General features: G+C 47.0%; 2 protein-coding genes across 12 annotated transcripts in view; one reads left to right on the top strand and one right to left on the bottom strand.

Moving 5' to 3' along the window:
• PROSER1 (proline and serine rich 1) overlaps positions 1-13292 on the bottom strand; it is a 62857-nt gene extending 49565 nt beyond the window's left edge. The window contains exons 1-5 of one of the 4 annotated variants that reach the window (XM_088460176.1): positions 12942-13292; positions 10393-10663; positions 10204-10269; positions 8555-8623; positions 1283-1377 (exon numbers count right to left, since the gene is read on the bottom strand). In XM_088460176.1, the coding sequence (XP_088316302.1) occupies positions 1283-1377; positions 8555-8623; positions 10204-10269; positions 10393-10437 (275 nt within the window). In that variant the 5' untranslated portion in view covers positions 10438-10663; positions 12942-13292. The remainder of the gene's footprint in view (positions 1-1282; positions 1378-8554; positions 8624-10203; positions 10270-10392; positions 10664-12941) is intronic. The other 3 variants (XM_088460179.1, XM_088460180.1, XM_088460177.1) reach the window with 3 other exon arrangements.
• The window catches only part of NHLRC3 (NHL repeat containing 3), an 85454-nt gene continuing 77383 nt past the window's right edge, over positions 13214-21284 (top strand). For 2 of the 8 annotated variants that reach the window (XM_088460182.1, XM_088460181.1), the window contains exons 1-3: positions 13216-13533; positions 13850-14111; positions 16456-16596. In XM_088460182.1, the coding sequence (XP_088316308.1) occupies positions 13941-14111; positions 16456-16596 (312 nt within the window). In that variant the 5' untranslated portion in view covers positions 13216-13533; positions 13850-13940. Of the gene's footprint in view, positions 13534-13849; positions 14112-16455; positions 16597-21284 lie in introns of all 8 variants that reach the window. The other 6 variants (XM_088460187.1, XM_088460185.1, XM_088460183.1 and 3 more) reach the window with 5 other exon arrangements.

Below are 21284 nucleotides of genomic sequence, written 5' to 3'. Positions count from 1 at the left end.
TCCCTGTACAGGACAGTTATCCAACCAGCGCTGGGAGAGGAGAGCAGTTGCCTGTGTACTGCTGGGATTTGTAGTTTGGCGTAGATTTAGGGACTTATTGCTACTGCGCATTGAGTGTCACTCTAGGCCTACAGAGACCATCAAACAACACAAAGTTGGATGCTTTCCTAACTTTATTAAACTGGACAAATCAATGTAAATCAGCCATCAGACAGTGCAGTCAATTACCAAGGTTTTCCCCCTATATACTCTGCACACTCCCCTCTGTAGCAATCAGCGTCATACAATCAGCCATAGACCAAACCCGGTGGCCTCAATACTTTTTGGTGCGAGTTTGCTTCATGAAACGAATGCGCACCCGGGAAATGCCAATCTGTGGTAGTCACGGTGAGGGTGTGTGACTTTTCTACAAAATGCGTCCTGGGAGAAATGCATGAAAAAGTGGCCTGAATTTTGTGGTGTCCATGGGACTTACACCATAAAGCACTGAACTTATGCACTCAGTATTTCCCGATGCTCAATCCCAACATGTAGCATATGCCTCTCTCAGATGTTTGGGAACGGGGGACGGGGGGCTTTTGCCCCCTTCCCATCCCCAGTCCGGCACCTATTGTGGACAGTGCAAATACGCCGATGTTTCAAAACACTCCACCATTGGCACACCATCGCGTGCTCACCATCGGCACACTGTCTCCTTCTGAAATTGCTCAAAACATGGCCGCTGCGGCTCTGCGTTTGGGAACGCTGATGGTTTTACCTTGCTGAATCTAATGCCAGGGCATCCTATGCCAATATTTTTGCGAATGGAGCAATTTTTTGCTACTACGCATGTGTCCAGGTACATTACCATTGTCACGCGCTGTGAGTATTTATTCGCAGTGTGATTGAGAGTCCCTGCAATTGGAGGCATGGGGAGTGTTGGCTAAGAATGCAGACGTTTCCCGACTGTTTCATGGGGGGGTGTCACATCCTGCATCTGCTATCCCGTACGCAGGAAACATGGCTCCAGTGTCTCAGTTATGACGGCCATTCTGAGTTACCATAGACTCACTCAGGAAGTCCATGTTTGCATGATCTACGTGTGATGCCGTGTAAGTGTACGCAGTTGCGGACAGCTGTGATGGCGTCTCAGTACAAGTCCCAGCTGCTGGTGCATTAGCATAGCTTCGCATATCCACAGCTGCGAAAATGGCAGCTGAGGGAGCATTAGCGTACAACCCTGAGTCAGCCCATTGTAAACACGTCTTTTCAGAAAGAAGATGTAAAAGGTATAAGGACTTACACTGCCAGCAGCTCCAGGGCACTCAGTCTGTCTTTACTAAATGTGAAACAATTCAGTATATTCACAACTTTTGCTGCAGGTATGGCAACCATTTTCTGCCAAAAGAAAACACACAATGTTACAAACACTATTATTTATTAAATGCAGTTATGGTTTGCGAAATATACAAAGTAGCGATCACGTCTTTGTTACTAAGTATGTAATGTAAAAATATGAGATATGGTAAGAACTTACCCTTGTTATCTCTATTTCTACGAAGTCCATAGGGTTCCACAGGATACCTTAGGGGGTATAGGTGTGACGTCAGTCGCAGGGCACCAAAGAGTTAAGCTTTCAGCCTCCCAGGATGCACTAGGTCCCCCTCCTATACCCCGCCCCCAGGCCAAGGCACCTCAGTTAGTTACCAAGCCATAGGCCGGAGGAGGAGAAGGAAGAGAGAGAACAAAGATCTGGACACATACAAGAATCACATTCTCACCAGAGGGAGACGGAAAACCGGTGACCAGAGCAAAGCCCATCTGCAGCACAGGTGCGACAGGGCGGGAGTCCTGTGGAACCCTATGGACTTCGTAGAAATAGAGATAACAAGGGTAAGTTCTTACCATATCTCATATTTTCTACTTCAGGGTCCATAGGGTATCCACAGGATACCTTGGGGATGTCCCAAAGCAGTATCCTTTAAGGGTGGGGACGCTCCTGTGCAGAAAGGAGAATCCGCCGCCCGAAGGAAGCATCCTGAGAGGCGAAGGTGTCAAACCTGTAATACCTCACGAAGGTATGGACAGAAGACCACGTAGCAGCCTTGCAGATCTGAACTGCCGAGGCACCACGTCAAGCTGCCCACGAAGGACCCACAGACCTAGTGGAATGAGCCTTCAGAGAAGGAGGGACCGGTAGGCCTTCATGAAGATAAGCTTCAGAAATAGCCATACGGATCCAGGCTGCCAAAGTTTGCTTTGAAGCAGGCCAACCCTTTTTACAGAAGCCATAGAGGACAACAAAGCGTCCGACTTCCTAAACAAAGAAGTGCGGTCCACATAAGTCCTTAAGGCCCGCACAACATCCAAAGAGGCCTCACCCACGGAAAGACCCGGTGAGTTAAAGGCCGGAACAACTATTTCCTCGTTAACATGAAACTGGGAAACAACTTTGGGAAGAAACTTGGGCCGAGTGCGGAGCACTGCCCTGTTCCCATGAAAAACCAAGAAAGGGGGTCTACAAGAAAGAGCCCCTAACTCAGAAACACGTCTGGCTGAAGCAACGGCCAGAAGGAAAACAGTCTTAGCTGTTAGCCATTTAATATCCACTGAGCCCAGTGGTTCAAACGGCGGTCCTTGGAGAGCCCTCAGGACCACAGCCAAATCCCAAGGCGCCACAGGTGGAACAAAGGGCGGCTGAATACGGAGAACACCTTGCATAAAGGTGCGCACATCCGGGATTGTAGCAATCCTACGGTGAAACCAGACAGATAGGGCCGAAACCTGTACCTTCAAAGAAACAAGGCGAAGCCCATGATCTAGTCCCGCTTGCAGGAAGGCGAGAATCCGAGACAGACGAAACTCCCGCGGTGCATAACCTCTCGGTCGACACCACTGGAAGAACATATGCCACACGCGATGGTATATCCTCGCGGAAGACGGTTTCCGAGCTCGTAACATGGTACGCACCACAGAGCTGGAAAACCCCCGGGACCTCAGCATGGCCGTCTCAATAGCCACGCCGCCAAAGACAGCCGAGTCAGGTCCGGGTGAAGACAAGGACCCTGAGACAGAATGTCCGGTCGTAGCGGCAACCGCAGAGGACTGTCCACGGACAGACCCTGAAGGTCTGAGAACCAGTGCCGTCTGGGCCACGCGGGAGCTATCAACAGGAGCATCCCTCCTTCCTGTTTGAATTTCCGGACTACCCGTGGAAGAAGGGAGACCGGAGGGAACAGGTATGTGAACCTGAACGTCCACCGGACGGACAGAGCATCCACCAGAGACGCCCCTTCGTCTCTTGTGCGAGACCCGTACACCGGCAACTTGTTGTTGTGCCGGGACGCCATGAGGTCGATTTCTGGAAGACCCCACCTGTCCACCAGTAGTTGAAAAACGTCCGGGTGCAGGGACCATTCCCCTGGATGAACGTCCTGGCGACTTAGAAAGTCCGCCTGCCAATTTAGCACTCCCGGGATGAAGACCGCTGATATGGCCGGAAGATTGCGCTCCGCCCAAACCAGGATCCGAGAGACCTCTACGAGAGCCTCCCGACTGCGAGTTCCTCCTTGCCTGTTTATGTAGGCCACGGTGGTAGCATTGTCCGACTGGACCTGCACCGGGTGACCCTGGAGAAACCGCTGTGCCTGCAGGAGAGCATTGAAGACCGCACGGAGTTCCAAGATATTTATTGGAAGCTCCGCTTCTGTCGGCGTCCACCTGCCCTGGAACAAGTGTGGACCCGAAACTGCTCCCCAGCCCCGAAGACTGGCGTCCGTTGTCAACAGGACCCAATTTGGAACCCAGAACGGACGTCCCTTGTTGAGGTGGGTCGTCTTTAACCACCACGCAAGGGACAGGCGAACCTCCGGGGTGAGCACAATCGTCTGGAACTTCAGAGACTGAGGCAGCCCGTTCCACTTGGACAGGATCAGGTGCTGCAGAGGTCTGGAGTGAAACAGGGCGTATTCCACCATGTCGAACACCGACACCATGGAGCCCAGTAACCTCATCGCCGAGTGTAAGGACACCCGGCGGCTGTGCAGACAACTGCGCACCCTTGACTGTAAAGCAGAGATCTTGTCCTCCGTCACGAAGATCCTTTGCTGTCCCGAGTTCAATAAGGCTCCAAGATGCAGAATCCTCCGAGACGGGATTAGAGTGGACTTCTGCCAGTTGATTAGCCAGCCGTGCCGTTGCAGCAGTGCAATGGTCAGGTCCAAGTGGTGTAACAGGAGCTCTGGAGATCCTGTCACCAATAACAGGTCGTCCAAGTACGGCAACATGCGGACTCCTTGCAGCCGCAGAGAAGCCGCCATGACCGTCATCACCTTGGTGAAACACGTGGTGCTGTCGCCAGGCCAAAAGGTAACGCCCGAAACTGGAAATGGTCGCTGCGGTTGCAAACCGAAAGAACTCTTGATGGCGCAAAAGAATAGGGACATGCAGGTAAGCGTCCTGTATGTCCAATGACACCATGTAGTCCCCAGGTTCCAGCGCCAGAATGATGGACCGTAGGGTCTCCATCCGAAACTTCGGGACCCGCAAAGACTTGTTGAGTGCTTTGAGGTTGAGAATCGGACGATATGACCCATTGGGTTTCTGTACCAAAAATAGATTTGAATAGAAACCCTGGCCCCTCTGGGAGAATGGAACAGGCACTATAACTCCAGCCTGGAGCATAGTGTGCAATACCTTCCGCAGCTCCGTAGCCTTGTTCCGGTCTGATGGTAGACCCGTGGTGAAGAATCGAGCCGGGGGTCTGTGCCGGAAGGAGAGGGCGTACCCGTGAGAGACCACCTCCAGAACCCAAGTGTCTGTCGTAGTGAACGACCAACACCGGGAGAACTGCAGCAGGCGGCCTCCCACCCTGGGATCCCCCAAGGGGAGACCCGGACCGTCAGGCCGCAGGCTTGTCATCTGGCTTGGGGGCCGGACGTCTGGTACTCCATGCCTGTTTCCGGGGCTTGCCCGATTTCTTAGGGCCAGCCTGTCGAGGAAACGACTGTGGTTTGGGCCTGCCCTGGGCCCTAGATGACCGAAAGGACGATGGTCCAGAACCAGAAGGAGCAGCGGCCGACGGGAGACAAGCAGATTTGGCTGCCGCCAGCGTGGCCACAATCTTATCCAGATCCGGACCGAAGAGAACTTCTCCGGTAAACGGCAACGCTTCCAGACCTTTCTTGGATCTGCGTCCGCCTTCCAGGATCGCAGCCACAAGGTGCGACGAGCAGCTACCGCTGCTGAAGAAATTCTAGACACCAGAGTACTAATGTCTAGAGCCGCCTCGTTGATGTAGGTGGCCGAATCACGGAGATTGCCAATCAACTCCGCTTGTTCGGCCGGACAGTCGGATTCAAAAGAAGCCTCTAATGAATCCGCCCAGCGCTCCATCGCTCTGGCAACCCAGCAAATGGCCATAGCCGGCCGTGCTGCCCCCCTGCAAGGGAATAAGCGGACTTCAGGCAGATTTCTACCTTGCAGTCCGTAGCATCCTTAAGGGAGGACATGGATGGCATCGGCAATGTGGCACTACGGACAAGACGGGTCACGTGAGAATCCACCTGTGGAGGGGATTCACACTTAGCAAAATAATTATCCGCGAACGGATAAGCCACCGCCAGGCGTCTCTGCGGCTGGTATCTTTTGCCAGGTTGTTTCCACGCCTCCTCTAAATGGTCCACCAACTGACCCGAAAGAGGAAAGACTGTGGCATCGCCCTTCACATCTTTGAAAAAGGCATACTTAGATTTAGCCGCTGGGGGAACTTCGTCCTCAATCACCAAGGCTGTGCGGACCGCCCGAATAAGTCCAGGAATATATACTTTGGACTTAGCATCAGCGTCCTTAGTATGGAAAGGTTCCTGATCGTAAGGATCCAGAATCTCCCCATCATCAGACGTCCCTTCGTCATCCTCATAAGGAGCGGACAGAGACGCCACCGGCCTTTTATGAGGCCGCATCACAGACTCCCCTTGCAATACATCCGACAAGTGCTGTAAAGAACTCGTCAGGGAGTTAACCCACGCTGGCTCCTGAGAACCCGGGTGCGGGGAAATAGGGAGACTGTGGGGTACCACCAATTGTCGTGGGAACCCCTGCATGGGTGACGACACCACAGACTGCTGGGACAAACCCATCGGAGTAAACGCGGGCTGCGGAGCTAACTGGCCCACTAAAGCTGTTAACGCCTGAGCGAAACAAGCCCAGGGCGGCTCCTGTACCAGTGCTGTAACCGTAATAGGCCGCGCCATGGACAACACTGCCGGCAAAGGCCCTCCGCGCTACCCTCCCCCTCCGCTAACGGTACTTTGCACGTGGTACACTGTAGCCGGAGGGGAAAATCACTTTCAGACATGATGGCACCACGTATGTGACCTCTCTCACCAATTAAGTATTAAATAGGCGAGAGACCACCCTGCAGCACCGCACCGCAAGGGCTTTAGCAGAAAGAACAGGGACAGTAATAAAGCTGACAGTTTAGTGAAGAATAGTTACAGGCAGCGCTAGCACAGTCACATACAATGCAGAGAAATAACAATTCCTGCACTAACAGCGCTGATCACTCAACTACACAGACACAGGGCCTGGTAGGACACAGCGCTGCATACACAGACCTGAGCCACAGCGGAGGAGAGGTATGCGGGGGGACCCAGACCACGATGCTTCCTTCCAGACTTCCAGCAGCGTTCACCATGCGTTGCAGAGAAGATGGCCGCCGAGGAGCAGAGAGAAGCTGGCCTGGGGGAGGAGCGCTGACACAGGACCAGTCAGCACAGTGCAGAGAGGGCTGTGTGCAGCGGGGGAGGCGCCGGCTGTGAGACAGGGAAGGCGCGCTCCCCTGGCATGCATTTAACCCCTGGGACGCCGCAGCGCTACCGCTCTGCTGCGGTCCGCTGTCCCAGGGGGTAGTGGAAGCGCAGGTTGGTCGCCTGGCTCCACGCTGCAGCCAGTCCCCAGGGAGCCCCCTGCCTGGGGACTTAGGACCATGTGATCAGCGGGGACCCACCGCGGGACCCCGCTGCTTACCTCTGTCCCCCTTGAATCCGGCCATGGTCCGGAGCATCTGGGGTCACCGCTAGCTGTGACCCCAGACGCCCACCAGCATCCCCGGATCAGTACCGGCGTTCTGGTACCGGCGGGGTGTAGGGAAGACAGCATGGACGTCAGGACTGACTGTCCATGCTGTTCATCCAGTTGTGCAGCCACAGCTGCATGAAGAATAAGCTTCAGGGGCTCTTCTAGCCCCCACTCCAACAGGTGCACCCGACTCCGGCCGGGCACCAAACTAAACTGAGGTGCCTTGGCCTGGGGGCGGGGTATAGGAGGGGGACCTAGTGCATCCTGGGAGGCTGAAAGCTTAACTCTTTGGTGCCCTGCGACTGACGTCACACCTATACCCCCTAAGGTATCCTGTGGATACCCTATGGACCCTGAAGTAGAAAAGACAGTAATTCTGCACAAATACATCAAAGCCTTCAGCCGCACTGACGCCAGCGGTTCTTAGGGGAGAGAGAGGCGACATTCTCACGGTCATGAATGTTGATTAAGCTCACAGTGGCTGCCTCCAGTAAGTTTTGGTAACAGGGGCTCTATGATATTTACCCTACAGACTGAGAATCAGCCAATTGTATTATTGCACATCAGATGACTCACAGATGCAAAACCTGAATAACACGATCATTGACTTCATGTATACATTCCCAGCATTGCAAGCAAACATGTAGACCGTTTAGTGCATGCTTTTGCACATTTAGTCTAGACATTGGGGTATATTTATATTTACCGCCACTTGTTGGTTGTTCTGGCTGCGGGATATAAAATGACAACAATATTAAGTGCAACACCAGTAGTGTTTTGCAATTCATAGTATTGCCCTATTAAAGCCTACCAGCTGCGGCTTTGAAAAGCCTCAGCTTAGTAAATGTTCCCCTTGGAGCCATCTTGTTTAAAAGAGACTTAACCGTGATGTTTATTGTATTATTGCCATCTCAGGATGGGAATAAAAAAATATATACTTAAATAAAGCATTCTTTCAACTCTGTATTAGAAGTCACTTACTCTAATTATTATTATTTTTTTATCATCAGTCTGGCAAAATAATAAAATATTTTAGCAATATGTTATAATGGTTCTAATAAACATCCTGTCTTATCCATATCTAATCAAATTTGTTGCCTTCCTAATGACAAAAACCAGTGTCACCTCCAGAAATGCTGACTTGAGTTGTGTGCAGGAGATGTAATTCCCATTGTGCCATCACTCCAAATGGGTAGATTTACTAAAGCTTCAAAAACATCGGTGGTATTGCCCATAGAACCATAGAAACCAAACAGATTCTATCTATAATTTTCTAGAATGCAATAGAGAAATGATAGGTTTCGATGGGCAACACCTCAACTTGTCTGTTTTAGAAGCTTTAGCAAATCTACCCCCAAGGTTACTGCACTGAAAGTGGAGGGGTTCAGAGATTTCATGGCTCCCTCTATTATCACAACTGCTGTTGCATTATCATTGTTGTTCAGTGCACTACCAAATCAACACATTGATATAAAAACATCATGAATATACTCACATGCTGCAAGGCTTTCACTGCCTTCAGCTGAGGTTCTGCCCATGAGAAATATCTCAATAATTCAATCACCTAGAAGAGAGAGACTGGTTAGGAATACACATGATGAGCGTGTACAGTCTGTCCTGTGCCGGGGGAGCAGCTGTATGGAGGAAGCCTGGGTTACACGTGCATTAGTAGGCAAACAGGACAATGGTGGAACTACATTAGGTCTTTTTATGTATAGCTAGTGTACAACACATTATGCAATGTATAAATAAAATTACAGGTCCCCTTTAATGTTGACCCGTTACCTAAACACAGTGGAGGAAGCTTTTTTGTGGTTTGCAGAGGACTTAGGACAGAGCCCTGTGGTACTGCAACTTGTAAGGGAAGTGGACAGGATATGGATTTAGATAAGTGAACACTGGAAATAAGATTTGATAAGTAGGATAAGAAACAGGATAGGACAATGTCCTAGGGATTGCAGCGTTTGTATGAGAAGAGAATGGTCAACAATGCAAAATGCCGCAGGAAGATGCAGGAGAATTAAGAAAGTACACACAATGCAATAATTGGGCCGAATAGACGATTTTCAGCTGCTCGGTCAGATTATTGCAGTGTGTACACAGCTGACAAAAAGCATGTTGGATCTGCTCATCTGATCTGATCGGAAATGATAAGTAATTAACGTGCACATTTTTGTACTATGTACATGATCTGTCTAACAGAATTCATTTATCTCTAGGACATATAATCCTTCACAGAGGGACAGGTAATTCAGTAATGTGTACACTGGAAATTGAATATTATCAATATAATTTCAACAGAGGGTATATGTGAGAGTATAGAATCAAGGGGAGTGGTGGTAGAATAGGAGGATAAGATTACAGTAGATACTTTATCCTCATTTGTGGGAGAAAATACAGACATTCTGCAGGCTGTTGGTCAGGGAAGACAATATAATTTTATACTGGATCTTATCATTCTTATACTTGAATTAGGAAGCGAAATCTTGGGCAATGATGGTGCGGGAAGGGTCATAACATTAGATTATATAATTCAAATGTATTAAAAAGGAATTTGGGGAAGAAGCATGAGCAGAGGTGATGAGAGATTGAATGTTGGCTTGGTCATATCTAGATCATTTCTATAGGAGTGGCAGATAGTAGTACCTGGGGGAGATGTGCTAAGCCTTGGTGAGAGATAAAATGGAGAGAAAGTACCAACCAATCAGCTTCTGTCATTTTACAGGCTGTGTTTGAAAAATTAAAGTTAGGACCTTGAGTAAAGGGAGATGGGCGGCTTAATATAGGGCTGGGCGTCTGCATCTTGTGCTGCTGTCTGTGCGTATATGTATTGATAAGCATATTGTAGCAGCGGATGGGTGCGTGCGTTCTATCCTTTGCGTTGCTTGTTGAATCAGTCCCAATGTCCCTCACCTGTGAAATTTATATTTCCACAAAGTATGAGTATTAGAGAGTAGATCAGCACTGGGCAGTTCAGCCCATCTAGATGACTCCCCTGATTGGATAAGCACCGCCCCCACCCGTGAGTTCACCTTTCAGTGTGTTAAGCATGTCATTTGCTGTTAGTCACTTAGTTTATATTCAAAATAAATTATGGAGCTTTACTGTTTATTGTTTTTACAGTTTGTTGCTTTGTAACATTACCTGTTCACAGGAAAAATAGCCATGCACATAATCCAAGGCCTTGACTTTATACTCCGTCATAACAGCCTTAAAACAGAGAAGGAAACAGATTAGTGTACTTACATGCAGGATAGACACTGCACATAATGTTAATATAAAAACATAAGACGGTCAGACTATTGTAAACAAATGGCTGCTTTCCTACCATACCTTTCTCACTTCATCTAACACCATCTCAAATGACTTCTTATCCATGATGGCGCTGGTGTCCTCCCTGCACTAGGTACAGCCCAAAGTCAATGAGTTTGCTTGTTTGTCCTCTTCAGCTACTGCGTGATGTGGTCTCTAGTTACTGTGTGATATCACAGAACCTCAGATACCACATGCCAGACCAGATGCTACAGATCGCACAATGTCACAAAGGCGGGGAGCCCATGACCGTTTACAGGTGTGGCAGAGTGTTTTTCAGAGCTGCATCAATCTGGAAAGAAGAGGAGATTGGAGCTGATGACATAAAACAGCAGTGGTCAGGGAGAGGGATGCCCTCATTAAGTTCACCTCTCCACTTGCAGACAATACATTGATTGGATGGAGACTTCTTCAGACTGGTGACCAGCATTACCAGTTAACAACATATGATCCTGCTGCAAGCTTGTGTGAACGTAAATTGCTGTGTGAATTAGATAATATATAGGAAAGATTCCTGGACTGCACACCCTGAATATATATATAATGGGAGGTGCTACCTGATGAGACTAATTGCAGGCACAGAAACAGACAAATCTCAGGTGCACAACTCCAAACTACTGATAATATATAAATGCAATACAATTTTGCAATGAATAGAGGTTTTTAGCATAATCTTGGCCAAAGTTATGGGCCTACCCACCATATCCAGGTAACCTCTTTAGGGTAGGTCCCTAACATACTAGGGTTTAAATCCAGAGCGCAGGACCCCCCAGGGCACCGCCATAGTAAGAAAAGTGCAGTGTAAAAGAGGTAGTTAAGAGCAGCCTAATCATTATTGGCAGACTTACCAGCAAGTTCGGGCGATGATTGATTTAAAAAACAACCAGCGGGAGCGTGCACACTAGTCATTTGACATTTTAATGGCACAGAAAATGTTTTCCCTCACACCCCACAAGTGTGATTAAAAATTTGCAATGTATACTGGCGTAATTGGCTGATTTGTGCGCAGTCAGGCGTAGCGGTTATGCCCAATGGCACTTCTTGCAGAAATGAATCCCTCCCAAAGGGGCTCATTCCAATTTGGCATTTGCACTGCATAAGCCCACAAAAAAGCACAAGTCTACATCTGTATAAAGGTTTGGAGCTCCCACCTCCTTTATTTTTGAGAGGTGAGAAAGAGGAGGGAAAGGATGTGTAAATGCAAACATGGAAACACATTTCTCATCAATTTACTACTTAAACACAGGTTACTGCAATCATATATTAGGAGGGAAGTCCAAGAGCAGAGCACTGTGTAACTGGTGGCAGGGGCCATGTTGGAGGGTCTGGTGTAATCATATACCCCTTTTACACCAGAGCTAAAACCCGGGTTATTGCAGGATTAACCCAGGTAGCTCCTTGGTGTAAAAGAGGACAGGGTTGGATTGCCGGGTGGAGTGACCCGGCAATCCAACCCAGGTAACTTGCAGGGTTTAACAAGGGAATAACCCGTGAAACCCTGCAGTGTAAACAGCACGATCATGGTCACGGTGACCTGGATCGTGCCGCATGCCTGCTTATTGCCCGGCTTCAGTGGCGCTTGGAGATCACGTCTCTCCAAGCGTCCACTTCAACACTGGAAAAGCCGGGTCTCTGCAGACCCAGTTCCGGTGTGAACGGTGCCAACTCAGGAATATCCTGGGTCAGCGCCGGGGAAATTCCGTGTCTGATCCGGATTGGAACCCTGTTCCAATCTCCGGGTCAGACCCAGAATTTCGGTATAAAAGCAGTGTTACAGTTTAGAAGGACAATGAATGCATATTGGGCCTAATTCACTACAGTACACAATATTGCATACACAAGCAGTTCAACTGCGATAGTATGCTAATCCATTGTGTTCACAATGCAAACTCAGCACTACATAAGGACACCCACTTTACATTGCACAAATCCGTAATACTTAGCAGAATAGCGAAACCATTGGTACAATAGAGTACCATCACAGCCTCACACACACTTGCACAAGCCCTGAACTTACTCAGAAATTGATAACCACGCACACTATGAGCCCTTAGACTGTGTAGGCCATCACAGTGGATAGCTTATGCACGCCCCTGCAACGGTGTTGAAATGCACATTCGCCCGACCACCCCCCGCACCACCCACAAACGGCACTTCCTGTCATTCACTCTTCGAGCTGTCTGCGTAGTCACCGATCACAATAGCTAGTTCACGCGCTGTGATGCATAAGCAGTATGAAACAATCGGCCGACCGTGCGCATTAGCAACTGCGTTCCTTGCTGGATCAGGCCCATTATACGCTGTTCTTGCACATCTTAGATGTATGAATGTCAAAATAAAACATATAAATGTAATTGGGCATACACAGAATGTGACCTATGTTCAACTCTACATCACACCCAAGCGCTTATTTTGAATTAAGTAAATTAAATAAATTGCTAATTTCATCCAAAAAAGCTGAAAAACAACCCCTATGGGTGTGGTATAGGAGATAGACATAGTGCAGGAAAATTAAATGCAATGGTTTAATGATAATCAATATCAGGCAAATAATGAATAATGCTACTTACCACTTGTATACTGAATGAGCATTGTACATGTCCCGGGGTTTATTAATACAGTGTGTCTTCAGCCCAGACCAGAGATCTGCTGTCCTAATAATGCATGTAGGGATCACACAGGGTTACAGCAGTGCCACAATAATAATGCATGAAGGGATCACACAGGGTTACAGCAGTGCCACAATAATAATGCATGTAGGGATCACACAGGGTTACCGCAGCAGCGCTGATTACAGTGATACAATGTATCAGAGGCTGAGGAAGAACTTCCGGAGCACGCGCAAAGCCTAGGGCCCCTGTTTGGGAGGACTCTAACATACGATTATCCTCTCTCCTCATGAAACACAAGTCAGAAACCTATGAGCCCCTCCTCAGCTGGCCCAGGAGACACAACACTTACACATCTATTAAACGAAGAAATCTCGCATGCTGCAGAAGTAAAAGAATATAGGATATAATTGTTGTCGTTTGTACTATAAACCCCCAAGTACCCCTAATCCTTCTGTCGCACTATGATGATCTAGGCAGAACTGGGGGCATTGTGATGACTCTGCCCCCTGCCGTCACATGTCCATTAACCCCTGCAGTGCTGGAGAGATGTGTAAGTTACAGGAATGTGACCTGACAGTAGTTACCTGTTGTATAACATGTATATTACACTGACATAATCAATATATATGCTCTATATAACCAGCATTAGCCAGTCCCGAGATTGGTACGCTTTGGCTATTCAGTTATTGAAGAACAGTACAAACAAGTCACAGGAAGTCATGGCACTTGTAGTTCAGCATAGCTAGAGAACCACAGATTGCCAGTCCCTGACTGTGTGTATATACTGACAAAGTATTAGATAGGTTTATCACCATGTTAAATGTGTCACATTATTATTATTATTATTATTATTTATTTATTTATAGGACCATTGGACAAATCACCTTATGGTTTGCAGATGACAATTTCAAAATAAATAACTGATGTTGGGATCCCTTATAGTGAGGAGTAATACATATGCTAGATCTTATACACAGGACACTGTGGGGAGGAAGTGTGAGTGCTGTGTGTCTATGGTGTCACAAGACTTATTCTGCAGGCACCAACATGAAGATCAGATTCTGCCTATCAGCCGCAGTGGTGATCCTGACCCTGCTTGTGTTACTTTGCTCTGTGGCTAAACAGGAGGTGAGTTATAAACGTATCCTGCCATAATAGTACTTATTGCTGAGTTACATAGGGGTTTGTAAACAAAAAGCATTCTTGCCCTTCATTGAAATAGTTGTATTAATTCGGTCGAGGTGCATCGTGCATAATAATATTAAAAGTATAGGGACGAGACTCGATTGTCTGGACCTCAGTCCTTGAAATAAAAAAAAAATTGTGTACTCTCCCGCAATGATGCAAAACACCCCTGTAATTTTGCCCTCCACACTCCTTTTATATACAGATGTGTCCTCATTTGCTTACAATCATACCAAGCGCAAAACGCTTGGCGTGGCTTCGATGTGGTGCCAAGGGCAGAGATTTGTACTTTTTTCCGAATTTTACATCTTATTGCATTAATTGCAAAGTCACTCAGAGTACCAGTCACAGTAGAAAAATACGCTTGGCGTGGCTAATTCACAAAGTCCGTGGCTAATTCAGTGTTGGGAGCAAAACAAAAAAGGACAAATGTGCACCATGGCAGAACCCTGTAGCACTACTGCTGGGGCAGATTTGAAATTGCAGAGGGACTTAGTGGTGAGGTTTTTAAGCAAAACGCTGCTTCTCAGCATATTTAAGCAGCAAATGTTAAACGGCAACACTATTCAAAGCGAAACACGCCGAGAAGTGGCAGCTGCTGCTCAGTAAATTTACCCCTTGGAGTTGAGTTGTGTCCTGGCCAAATCTAAATTGCAGTGTAATAATAAATTTGCCCAGTAATTGTTTAATATATGCAAAAGTAGCCAGTATTCACCCTGCATAAATGCATTTGCACCTCTTACATGGTTTTAGGAGTAAAGTTGTGCTTTTTTTTTTTCTTCCTTCCTTCTTCTTTGCTCCCAGCACTGCATCAGCCCTTTCATCTGCTCTTGGCAAGAACCACCCTCAGTCTGTCCAGGTTCTCCTATCCAAATCCTGCAGAGGCCTGAGTCTGAGTCACACTCTGCTGTGACCGCGTTAGCATCTTGTCCCATAGTCATGTCTGTGACTTTATGGTAATGCTAGTATCAGCCCTTCCCCTTGTGTACATACGTGTGCCTGAATATGCAAGGACCAAGATGCCCACTTTGAGCTGTAATACCACCTGGTATGTCTTCATCAGTCGCACCATTGAAACTTGCACGAGCCCCTTGTTAGTTGCATATTCCCTGTCAGAGTATTTCCTCCAATGTCAGCACTTAAGCGTCTGAGTTTGCAGCCAGTTCTGTGACACTCCCATAACATGCCCATTAAGACTGTCCATTTTCACGCATGGGAATAGCCACTTCCAATACACACCGGATACTGTGCGTCTCAATCACAACTGCGCCTTTCTGCGTACACTGACTTTACACATTAATAAATGAATGATATAATTATTGGCAAAACCAGGGGCATTTCAAGAGAGGAGGGGGCCCGTGTGCAATCTCCGTCACAGACCCCCTCCTCACAGTCTGGAGGCCGGCAGGGCACTGAGTGCTGCACGGGGCGGGCAGCACCGCACTGAGTGTGCCCAGAGTCTATAGCGCAGGTCACCGGGAAAATGGCCACGGCGGCCATTTTCCCTGTACTGCGCATGCGCAAAATTCTGGGAAAATGGCCGGCAGCTATTTTCCAGGCGTTTTTACAGCACTGACACCGGCGCCAACTTCAGACTATGGAGAGGTAAGTATAATATGGGTGCAAGGTGTGCGGTGCGGGCTACCCGTGGACCCAGGGGCACCGGACACTCTGCACCCATTATAAATACGCCCCTGGGCAAATGTCTTTGTCAGTGTGGAAGCTGCAGTTTTGTAATACATTGTGGGGCTGATTCAGGGATGCATGCAAATCGGCTGCATTGCGTGCCCAGTAAGGTGAGTATTAGCTCGTATGCAGACTTGCACGTATCTTTCCGGCCCCCGTCCATCTGCTTGTGACAGCAGCTGTCATCACTATCTGCGCACATTTGCACCAGCCCTATCTTTGGTGCAGGAGATCTGCCTGTAACAGCCACCTGTGAGCGGCCCGCACTCCACCTATACACCCTGAGAACACTTATCCCACATGCCAATGCCCACTTACTGCCCAATCACATCCTCTCAGCTGCTAGTGGAGATGCAGCTGAGATTTGTGCATCTCTGAATCACCTATAGTTGTTCCATTTTAGTGTATTCTCTGCGACGGAACTTGCGCAGTGCGAAACATTGCACTAATCACCAGCAAAGCAAACTACGTGCAGTTCTGAATCAGCCTGTGTGCGGAGTTCTGAGGGAAAGCCTTGAAGTTAAACCTACACTATTATGGTATTTACAATGGGAACATTGTGAATGTTGTTATATAATTTATTCTCCTGTCATATTTACAGGTGTGGGCTTATCCCATGAGAGCAGCACTACAGCACCTCTACAAGCTGGACGTTGGCTGGCCTAGGAATCCTGACCATTTTACCGGTGTCCCCTACGATATTGCTGTAGATGATCTGAACTCGCTAATATATGTAGCTCAGGTATTTCTTTTATTCAGTGGTGATTATATTTGTTTTTAATCCGTCTATGCTATGCCAGGTTCACAAAATTAAATATAGTATATCATCAGCTAGTAACTGCAGGAAGGCTGTACATGCACTCCAGCATATTGTTTTATCTGCTAGAAATTCTCCTTTAAAGACCTAATTTAGGTAATGAATCCCTCTACTCCTAACAGGCACCGGGTGCCCAGTTTGCTCCTTAATGAAATCGTTATCTGTCCTAAATAAAAAAAAATATATATATAATATATATACACAAGTCTGTGTGTGTGTATATATATATATATATATATATATATATATATATATATCTGGAATTGAGAGCAAGAAAGAAGGGGCGCCACATAGTGCATGAAACTGTAAAACAGATTTTATTGCAGACAGCGGACATAAAACTCGTTCAATGAATATGCGTACCACAATCAGCCTCCTGACGAAGTCGATGACGAAACGCGTTGGGGCGTGGTTTGGCGTTGCTTTCCATTACTGGTCGAATAGCCGACGGAGTCCCCGGAGACGTTCGGGTGATATTCAGGCTTCTTCATTTTTATTACTTGCGATGGTATCTGACCGCTGATTGTGGTACGCATATTCATTGAACGAGTTTTATGTCCGCTGTCTGCAATAAAATCTGTTTTACAGTTTCATGCACTATGTGGCGCCCCTTATTTCTTGCTCTCAATTCCAGATAAACCAATACCCGCTTGGATCCGGGTTTTAACGTGGGGAAGACGCCGGCCTGTGTGGTACCTGTGGCCTGTGCTATATCTGGCGTCTGTGACACAGATTTACTTTGTTCCAAAAATCCATCTATTTATTGGATTCTAAAAAACTTTTCACAGTATTATATGTGTTTATGCATTGATTGATTGATTGATTTGCGCACTGAATTTACTGTATTTATATATATATATACACAAACCTTCTAAAGAGGACAAGTAGAGAAATTGCCCATAGCAGCCAACAGAGGCGCTGATAGAGGAGGCGGAGCTGGTACTGATTACCTGGGCCCGGGCTTGCTGCAAGAGCTCAGGTCCGCTGCTCGACCCCACTACCACTCATAGTCCAGTCAGCATCAGCAGCGCAGCGAGTAGAGGTAGGCTACAGCCGCTTAGAGCAATAGCAGTCTTCACTGCCTGCAACTGATAGGCGGGGGGAAAACAATCGCACTGATGGCGTCATTCCTCCTTGGATCTGCCCCTGGTTGAGTGTGGCACAATGACGCCCCCATGTGGAGTGCGCATATACTGTTTATTTGGAAGGAGTGGCCACACCTTCTTACAGTAGGCCATGCCTCTTGCCATTTCCTAGGCCCAGCCATGCTTTCTACAGCCCTGGCAACCATTAAACTTTTAGCTGAGTACACTATAAAATGATAGCTAGACTGGTTGCTATGGGCACAACCTCCATCTGTCCTCTTTAGAAAGTTTACTACATCTTAGTCAAGAAGGGTCAAAAACCCTCCAGTTACATTTTACACCTAATCATACATGTAGTGTAGAAAGACTAATGGTGAACTGATTATTCTAGCAGATGGCAGTGTTGTAGGCTGAAGAAATCGCTATAATGGGAACCACTATCAAGGCAAGATCATTAACTCATACCTTTTGTGTGGTCACCAGTTTCTGGATGGGCTGCAATTCTCACAAGTTTTGGTTGATCCCCGGGAAAACTGGCTATGCAGTGAACCAATGATAAAGTACTATCTTCTCTACAAGTATAGCTACAAGAATATAGTTACAAATATATAACAGAACAGAAATTTTAATTATTTAAAATATTTTCATGTGAGTATGCACTAGCAATTTTTCAGTGATCTACAGCCACGTCATGGCTTATTTTATATGTATTTATTTATTTTTTTGTGTACAGGTAAATCATTATTTGACCCCCGTATGTTTTAAGGTTTGGCACAAGTGCAGTGCTTAAGTTAACGAAGTACTAGACTCAGGGTCGGACTGGCCTACAGGGTTACAGGGGAAATCCCCTGTTGGCCCCACTCGCTCCTCTAGGTGTCATGCTCCAGACTGTGCACTGAATTGTACACTGTTACTTTATTGGAGGGTCAGTTGCCTTGTGGAGCAGGACCACTGAAAAACATTGGTTCTTGGTTTACTTCTATAGAAACTACACCAATATTTGCTTAATGGTTAGCCAAGCAACTGTGGTTGCTGGCCACACCCCCTCTGGTGGATGACCATACCCCTTAATCATGGGGCCCTACCACTGCATTCCCCTGGTGGGTCCTTTACGCCCCAGTCCGACACTGACTAGACTCATGGCTGCGTTATGTATTTAAAAGTATCACCAATAACAAAAGCCCTCCTTCCAGTGGTACATCATGTCTTATCGACATCAATTTACTGCAATTCATGTATGAGGCAGCTACTGTAACTGGTCTTAGGCCAGCCTCATAGCAGACAATTCTGTTCAGCTGAAGTTTCAAGTGTAATGATCATCGGCACTTGGAATAGCATTGAGTTCACCAGAGCTATAGCGGGTCAAACTGGGGGTGACAGAACCAGGATAGAAAAACATGGGACGGTAGCAACAATATCAGGACAAGTCTGATAAGAACTAAACAAAAGGGGAAGGGAAACAGGACATACAAAACAAACTTATATGAAGAATTAAGGCAGAAGCCACAAGGTAAGACCAGAACCGAGACAAGGATGCAGCACATTCAGGTCCAAAGTTACAAAGTAGATCTGGACGTTGGCAAAGATCACAAAATGCTCCATACATATCCAGTGTTTAGCAGGCTTTATATGTAGGCCTGGAGATAGCTGGGAATTGGCTGAACTGTGCAGACTACACATGTTTGGGCTTCATGATAATTAGCTTATATTCTATATATTGCAGCGTAGACAGGGTCTTATACTTTACGGATCGCTATTGCGATTACGCACGCAGACGGCCAATTGTTGCGTACTGCGCAACTGTATGCATCGCAGTGCGTGAAGGCACCACTGCGATCGCAGAGACCACGCAGACCCATTGCAGAGTGTTTGACAGGAAGTGAGCCTTTGGGGGGGTTGACGGGGGTGGTGGTCGGCGAAATGCAGGCCTGACATTCCGGTTGAATGCTGTTATAGGGGCGTGCATAAATTAGCCACTGCGACGGCATACGCAGCTTGTGTACCCACTGCGTGTGATGAGATTAGCAATTTCTGAGGGGCCGATGTTCCCGATGTATACACAGGATTGCAAAGTATTACGGATGTGTGAAAGCGGTAGTGGGCGTCTCTATAATAGCTTTGCGATTGCGTAATCGTAGTAGCGATCTGTAATGAATCATGCCCACAGTCAGCATTATTGTTGTGTTAGAGCTGTTCAATAAATTTTTATTTATTTATTAACAGTTACTTATATAACGCAGCATATTCCGTTGCGCTTTACAATTGGAAACATTTATAGAACAAAACAGGGTAATAACAGACAGACATAGAGGTCAGAGGGCCCTGCTTGCAAGCTTACAATCTATAGGGAAATAGGCATTGATACACAAGGATAGGTGCTATATATATTGCAATTTGGTCCGGCCAGAATGCAGAGTTTCTTGGTGGGCTGCATGATCCAGTAACACAGGATGTCGGCCAAATGTCAGGAGTATGTGAAAGAAAGACAATATGTGAGGTTCTGTGTGGACTGTGAGAGGGGATGTAATAAGACATGGAAGCTATGAAGGTTATGTGGTCGGTTCTGGAATCTGATAAGCTTGTCTGAAGAGGTGAGTTTTCAGGGAACGCTTGAAGGATTGAAGACCAGAGGTAAGTCTTATTGTGCGTGGTAAGGCATTCCATAGAGTGGGTGCAGCCCTGTAACCGTAAATGGGAGCAAGTAATGCGTGGGGATGAGAGATGCAGATCTTGTGCTGAGCGAAGAGGTCGGGTTGGGAGATATTTTGAGATGAGTGAAGAGATGTATGTTGGTTTGGTTTGGTTAATGGCCTTATGTGTAAGTAACAGTATTTTGTATTGAATACGGTAGAAGACCGGCAACCAATGGATGGACTGACAGAGTGGGGCAGCAGACAATGAATGTTTGGCAAGGAAGATAAGCCTCGCAGCTGCATTCATAATGGATTGTAACGGCGATAGCCTGTTTTTGGGAAGACCAGTAAGGAGACTATTGCAATAGTCAATGCTGGAAATAATGGGTGCATGGATAAGAGTTTTTGCAGTGTCTTGTGTAAGATATGGTCGAATTTTGTATATGTTTTTTAGATGTATGTAACATGATTTTGAGAAAGATTGAATGTGGGGAACAAAGGACAGTTCAGAGTCAAGGATGACACCAAGGCAGCGAGCTTGTGGAGCAGAGTGGATTGTTGAGTTATCAACAGTGATAAAGAGATCGGGTTGGTAACTGTTACTGGCCGGTGGAAATATAATTAATTCTGTTTTAGAAATATTAAGTTTCAGGTGGCGAGATGACATCCAAGATGAAATGGCAGAAATACATTCAGTGACACGGACCAATACTGATGGTGATAAATCTGGGGAGGATAGGTAGATTTGAGTATCACCCGCATACAGATGGTACTGAAATCCAAAAGAGCGGATTAGTTTGCCAAGGGAGATGGTATAGATTGAGAATAGCAAAGGACCTAAGACAGAGCCTTGCAGTACTCCAACTGATAGAGGTAGCGAAGAGGAGGCAGAATC

The sequence above is a fragment of the Taudactylus pleione genome, unplaced genomic scaffold, assembly GCF_031769625.1.
Source record: "Taudactylus pleione unplaced genomic scaffold, aTauple2 ptg000043l, whole genome shotgun sequence".
Lineage (NCBI taxonomy): Eukaryota > Metazoa > Chordata > Amphibia > Anura > Myobatrachidae > Taudactylus > Taudactylus pleione.
The sequence above is the reverse complement of the archived record's forward strand: the minus strand, read 5'-3'. Positions and strand labels throughout refer to the sequence as shown.